General features: G+C 47.9%; 1 protein-coding gene across 1 annotated transcript; it reads right to left on the reverse strand.

The window, feature by feature from the left end:
- Positions 1 to 1,560: 1,560 nt before the first annotated feature.
- On the reverse strand, positions 1,561 to 5,842 carry LOC128095186 (myeloid cell surface antigen CD33-like). Its single transcript, XM_052713958.1, has 5 exons — positions 5,380 to 5,842; positions 4,917 to 5,195; positions 4,684 to 4,731; positions 2,458 to 2,551; positions 1,561 to 1,633 (listed from the first exon to the last, which is right to left on the reverse strand). Exons 1-5 carry the CDS (start codon positions 5,840 to 5,842, stop codon positions 1,561 to 1,563), a joined length of 957 nt encoding a protein of 318 aa, XP_052569918.1.
- Positions 5,843 to 6,885: the final 1,043 nt, after the last annotated feature.

Below are 6,885 nucleotides of genomic sequence, written 5' to 3' on the forward strand. Positions count from 1 at the left end.
CAGAGGGAACACTCACCGGGAGAAGGTATTTCCCCTCCCTTATGAATTCCAATTAGATGGCAGGAACCCAGGATGGGAGGTCCAGCGCCTCCCCAACTCCACACATGGACCAACCCTGAGCAGGAGTCAACCAAAAAAACAAGCAAGCACTTTCACTCCTGGAGTGGGGCAGACGGGTGAAGGCTTTTTCTTTGGGTGGGGTGGGATGGGGTGGGGTGGGGTCTCTGGGAAACCTGGCAGAGACAAAAGGATTTGGGTCTCCAACAGGAGGGGGCACAGGTCTTAAGGCAGGGGATTCTCACACCAAAGAAAGTCACTGGTCAATACAAGGAAACAGAACTGACAGAAACTCATAGAACCTCCCCCTTCACCATACCCTCCCCCCAGAGAGAAAGAAAGAGAGAGAGAGAGAGAGAGAGAGAGAGAGAGAGAGAGAGAGAGAGAGAGAGAGAGAGAGAGAGAGAGAGAGAAAGAATAGCCAGGGGTGGCCATCACACACCAAACACCCTGGACAGTGGGAATCCAGTGATATCTCACATGGTTCCAGGACACTGGATCAGCAGTTACATCTAACCTCCTATGTGTCCACACAGAAGGCACCTTCATTAGACTTACTTCTGCAGGTGACAGACAAGGCAACTTTCTAATGTGTTTCATTTTGGGGTGGAGATGTCAGATTCATTTGAAGTGTTAGACAGTGATTGATGAAAAGGAGTCATGGGTACTTGGAACTAGGTTGGGTACCCCCGGGGAGTTCTTTGAAAATCACACTCTTTCCCATTTTGAGGGGCTCTGAGACCCCCAGTGTCTCAAGGTCTGGTCTATGGGGATCTTGGTGGAACCTCCCGAAATGTTGTGGGTATCCATCAGAGAAGACTGCTTGATTTAAGCCAATAGAAAATCTATATTAGCTGGCCAGAGACTACACTGGGTGTTTGGGATCCCAGTGTAGCACCAAGAGTTTCTTAGTGTGAGCTTTTAAGCACAAAAACACTGTTCTGGTTTAACATACTTTGGTTAACAAGAACAGTTAGCTAGAAGCAGAATTATAGAAGCCAAAAGGCAAGGCTAGTACCTTTAGAGACTTTTCCATAACTATGGACTTTGATGGATTAGATCTTTGTTTTCATTTTGGTAGGTGGTACTGACCATGTGCTGAGTTCTTTGGTCTGAATGGTACTCCCATCATGGAGTCAGTTGTGCTTAAGGTCTGGAGGCCTACTAAGTTCTGGGGCCCGGTTACAGAGGCAGGAGGTGAGGGAGAGTCAGTGACCAGGGAAAGCTCAGGTTCAGGGATGATCAAGATTGGGTGAATAAAGGGGGTCCATATGGGTCATGGGGTGAAGAGTGAAGAGAGGTGACAGTAGAGAGCCACAGCTAGCTCCGGAAAGAGATGGGGCTGCGGATCCAGGAGCATCATGGGACCCATCAGGGATGCAGGCTCAGGGGAGAGTAGCGGGTCACCAGTGGCCATGCTAAGCCAGGTCGTACTGGGTCCATCACAGGGAAGAGTCCTGAAGGACATCAGATGCTGGGATCCCACATCACTCACCTGAAAGACTAATCCATGACAGTTTCTGTGTAATCCACCTGGGGTGCTGGCTGCTCCACTTTCTTCCTTTGGGATTTCATGCTGAGTGAGGAGACCAGAGCCTTCAGTGTGGGCACGTAGGGGACCAAGGGCAGCAGCGACCTCCCCTGAACCCCGGTTATAGGCTACAAGGGTGGTTGGGAGAGAGATAGACACCCAGACCACAGGACCCAGCGGTGGAAGACAGCCTTCTTCCTGTGATGGCTGCTCTTAGTTGTCATGTTGACTACATCTGGAATTAAGCCAAATGGCTGGGCACTCTTGAGGGGGATTTTTCTTGATTGACTCATTTAGTGTGGGAAGACCCACCAGATCTTTTGAGGTGGGGAGATCTACCTTAAATCTGGGCCACACCTTCTGGTGGCACTATATATAAAAGACATAGAAGAAGGAAGCTCTTGATATTTGCCTGCTTGTTCTCACTCTGCCTGGCAAGGCCATTCCTCCACTGGTATCAGAGTCTACTTCTTTGGGATTTCAGTGTATATTGAAGACCAGCTGAGACATCCAGCCTCGTGGACTGGATAAATATTGGACTCTTAGACTTTCTGTCAGGAGACAGTCATTGTTGGAATAGTCAGACCATAGACTGTAACCTGTAATCCACTCTAATAAATCCAGTGTGTGTGTGTGTGTGTGTGTGTGTGTGTGTACTTACATTCTATCAGTTTTGTTTCTCTAGAGAACTCTGATTAATACACTCCCCCAGCTGCCACATGGTGAAGAATTGTCAGTACCCAGGAGGTCCCTGCCTGGATCCCAACCCTTAAGACCCCCATCTGATCTCCCAGCACTAGTAATCTAAGATTCAGTCTTGTGTCTCTGCCCTCCTCACACCTCTGCTTTGTCCCAGGAGCAACACTCACCTGAGGAAGAGGAAGCAGATCCCAAGAATCAGGAGTTTGATAGCAGCCTCTCCCATGGCCACCAGAACCACTTCTGCCAGGGGCCCTGATTTCCCTGAAAAAATGTGGATGGACCTGAATTTACCTGCTAATCCCAGACATAGTTCTCTTTCTCAGAAGCACTTAGACACTGTCTTCCAAATCTCCCTGCATCCCAGGCCTGAGACTGCATTAGCCCAAGCCTCCCTGACTCCCTCACTCTGTTGCCAACAATATATCAGAACGAAATCACTCTCTTTCATAATTAAAGCTTCTGTCACAGAGGCATGGTGGCCATCTATAATCCCACTACTCAGAAGGATGAAGCAATAGGACTATGGGTTCAAAGCCAGCTTGGGTTACACAGCAAGATTCTGCATCAAAAATCAAAACCAACAATTGCAATTGAAAATACCAAGGACTTACAGAACTAGAGGGCATGTTTGCGTATTGTAGCAATGGCAAGCACACAAAAAGAACTCTTTAAAATTTTTATTTGCCTGCATGTATGTATGTATGTATGTATGTATGTGCACACATGAGTGCCTGATGCCCTCTGAAGTCCAAAGAAGTTGTGAGATCCCCTAGAACTGGAGTGACAGACAGCTACAAACTACCATGTGGGTGCTGAGAACAGAACCCAGGTCCTCTGCAAGAACAGCCAATGCTCTTAACTACTAAGCCATCTCTCCAGCCTCCAGAGAAGAACTCTTACGGCTTAAAATTACAAGGAAGTCAAATGCCTTTAATCTCAGCCCTTGGGAGACAAGGGCAGGTATACCTCTGAGCTTGAGGCCATCCTGGTAGCATAGTGAGAACCTTCCTCAAAAATCAAGTACCAAGATCTCAACAACCCAGCTCATAATAGTCACAGAATTTTAAGCTCATATTTCTCAGAAGAGAATCAAATGGTCAAGTATCCATCTTTTTTTTTTTGAGACAGGGTTGCTCAATGGTCTGCAATTCAATTTGTTAATATCTAGCTAACAATCTGGTTAAGCCAGTGAGCCTGTCTTCATCTCCCCAGCAGTGGAATTACAAGCACATGCCACAGTACCCAGCTCTCTCTCTCTCTCTCTCTCTCTCTCTCTCTCTCTCTCTCTCTCTCTCTCTCTCCTTCTTTCTGTCTCTGTATGAAATGTGGATTTGGGGACTTGAACTCAGGTCCCTGCAAGGCGAGCTCTTTACTCCCTGAGCTAGCTCCTCATCCCTACATTTTCTTTGTCCTTATGTCTGATCAAAGTGCATAAATAAGCCCAAGGCAGTAGCAAACTTCTCCTGATACTGATAAATATCCAAAAGATTCCCAGGGACAGGGGGTGGGTCAATGCTCATCCTAGGATCAGTCTGTAGGACCAAAAATCAAAACAAAACAAAAAGGTTTTGCTCCCCCTGCCTCGGTGGAAGTACACACTCTCCTAGCTCCCTGTTGGGGATGTTCCACTGTCCAGCAGCCATGAAGAAACACTTGGTTATCATTCTCTATATCAGAAAGACACCAGATCCAGCTGCACTTTGCATTTGGGAATTAGTAATTCAGACATATAGACAGAAAGACAGACACACTGACAGACAGAGAGACACACACTTGTGGAAGTAGATGGAAAACTATTCACTCACTACACATTGCTTTTAGCAGAATGACATCAGTGGAATTGCTGCCCAATAGTACAAAATGTCCACAGTACTGGATCCAATCAGTGTGGACAAGAGTCCTGGAGAACAAAAGCCGTTAGGCTGCTGATATCCTGAGTCCTGTCAGGCCACAAGTGGAAAAACGAAAGCTTGGTACTGTGTGTCCTGAGAAGGGGACTGGTCTGTCCTGAGAAGGGGACTGAACTTCTGTGTGTGCTCTGAATGTTTGCTCATATGGCTCTGTCTTTTGCACACACATGAAGATCAAAGTTCTTGACAGACTCAAGTGCTGAGGTTTCTGGCAGATCCACAAGTGGACTAAAAGTGTCTGGAGTGTGTTATTCTATTTTGTGAATGCTGGCCTATCCCTGTAATGGCCTGGAGTGCCCAGAAGCCCAAAGAATTGAGGAATAGACGAGGACAGGTGCTCTTGAATGGTACTTGAATGCACTGTGGGTGAGGAGAGTCACTAGTTTTCCAAGAAGGGGCTCTTTGTGTTCAGGGTAAGGAGGGATGGACCCTGCTCTGAGCTTTAGAGATCCTGTTCCTCCAACCCAAGATGACTCCCCTTACCTGGGCCAGCTCCTCCAGAGACATGGGTTGTGGAGTTCTGTGGAGTATCTTGGAAAAACAAAAAACAAAACAAAACAAAAATGTTAATATCTCAGGTTTCAGTACCATTTCCCATAACTGTCCAGAAAGCACAGAATGTATGAGAGACATGGGGCCTGTGTCTACCTTAGTCCCCAGTCCAACTATGACCCAGGACACAGCCACCATGGATCCCAGCCCTGGGTTGAACTCACAGGTGACATTGATCTGGACAGTCTTTTGAACAGTCACATTAGCTCCCGGGAAGGTCACTTGACAGATGAGGTTGGTGCCATGGTCCTGGAGTCTGGGTGTGAGGGTCAGCACCGAGGAAACGGTGGTCCTGGGGCCCAGGGATGTGATGGCAGCTGACATCCAGGAGAAGATGGGAGGTGTCCCTCGCTCACAGGCCCAAGGCACAGAGCATGTCACTTTACTAGGATGGCCAAGCTTCAACGTCTGTGGGATTTCGATGCTGGGGGTGTGAGTGAGGGCTGGTGAGGAGAGAAAGACATGCAGGATCAGGATGGGGGTGAAGTACAGCCATTGAGAAGCCCAGGTTCTGATCCAACTCCTCCATTACCCTGCTTTGTCCCCAGTGACTCTCAGGCTGGGATCCAAGCCCTGCTTTGTGGCACCCATGAGCTTCCTGTGGCCAACGTGGAGCCAATACTTTACCTGTCACCTCCACAGAGAGCTCATTCATGTAGTAATTCCATTTTACACTTCCTTTTTCCATCCTGAAGAAGTAAGAACCGCTGTCACTCCTCTGTGCATCTCTGATGTCCAGCGAGCAGTCATTGGTACTTGGGTCCCCCAAGAGGTGGAACTGGCTCTGAGTCTTCTGCACCGATTTATTTGGGTTGTTTGTAGCCACTGGTAAATCAGTGTCTGTATTCGCTCCTGCACGGAACCAGTAGCCAAAGACAGTGTCTGAACTTGATTTCAAGGAGGGCTCAAAGAATGTACAGGGCACAAGAGCACACAGACCCTCCTGCACTGTCACGAGGCTGGACTGCAATTTCAGCTCGAATGTCCCATATGTACGTTCCATGTCTTCCCAGATTCTAGGGAGAAGAAAGTCGTTTCCAGATATCCACTCACACACCCAGAGCAGGGGAAGCAGTCGGGGCAGCAGCATCCCAGCTGACGGCCCGGGCTACTGTGAGTGAGCAAAGGGAGGACTCCAGCAGGCAAAGCTTTAGAGGAACTAGGAAAGCTGCAGAGAATCAACAGATGTCAGCCCACAGAAGAGGAACCAAGCACTGCAGGTGTCCTGAGTCTTCCTGTCTGCATGTAAAGGTCCTAGGAAACGCTGGAGGAAAATAGTATGGAAAAGCAAAGAGCGTTTATTAACATTTCATCATGCAGGGGTCGTTCACCTGTAGAAAATGGCGATGACCCACAAAGAAGCCTACAGGCTCCTGTTAAGCATAGTTAGAGGAGTTTCAGGGATGGTTAGATCATCTCAAACATTCTCAAACACAATTGGTTAAGCAAGCAACAGTAACACTGGTGTACTTTTAATTGGCTGAGGTTTAGTCTTATCATTTTTGCACATATTTAAACAACCTTGGGCAAATTGGGAGGTGACTCAGAAGGATTTGTCCTTGAGACCTTGTGAGGCTGACCTGACTTAGGCCTGTGTTTGTTCTCTCCCATCCCTGAGTGCAAGGATATTGTGGATAAATGGCCTGGTCCTTCATGGGAGAGACAGCTGTTTTGCCCTTCTCAGAGAAATGAAACCTAAACTCAGTTGTGAGAGTGGGAGAGTTTAACCCCTTCATGCAGAGAACATGTGAAAACCCAGCAATCATTATCAAGGAGATCTGAGAGACCCCGGCAGAGAGGAAGAGAGAAGGAGGGCTGTGGAGACAGCTCAGTCTATAAAGTGCTTGTTGCACAAGAATGAGGACCTAAATTCAGATCCACAGCACGTACATAAAAATCTGGGCATGACAGTGTGTGTCCCTAACCTCAGTGCTGGGGAGGCAGAGACAGGAGGATCCCCAGAGCTTGTCTGCCAGCCGTTCTTCCTGACTTGGTTATCTCTAGATTCAGTGAGAGACCCTGTCTCAAAAAATGAAGTGGAGGAACTGGAGAGATGACTCAGTGGTTTAAAGCACGTATTGCTCTTACAGTAGACCCAGGTTCAATTCCCAGCACCCATTTGGTGGCTCACAG

Source organism: Peromyscus californicus, unplaced genomic scaffold (genome assembly GCF_007827085.1).
Source record: "Peromyscus californicus insignis strain IS unplaced genomic scaffold, ASM782708v3 Scaffold_4__1_contigs__length_199733344, whole genome shotgun sequence".
Classification (NCBI taxonomy): domain Eukaryota; kingdom Metazoa; phylum Chordata; class Mammalia; order Rodentia; family Cricetidae; genus Peromyscus; species Peromyscus californicus.

Excerpts from the sequence above, each read along its gene's own strand:
- LOC128095186 (XM_052713958.1), bottom strand. The coding sequence starts at position 5,842 with ATGCTGCTGCCCCGACTGCTTCCCCTGCTCTGGGTGTGTGAGTGGATA. Across the intron at positions 5,196-5,379 it reads GCTCTCTGTGGAGGTGACAG|CCCTCACTCACACCCCCAGC; the intron begins GTAAAGTATTGG and ends TCTCCTCACCAG. Across the intron at positions 2,552-4,683 it reads CTCTGGAGGAGCTGGCCCAG|GGAAATCAGGGCCCCTGGCA; the intron begins GTAAGGGGAGTC and ends ACATTTTTTCAG.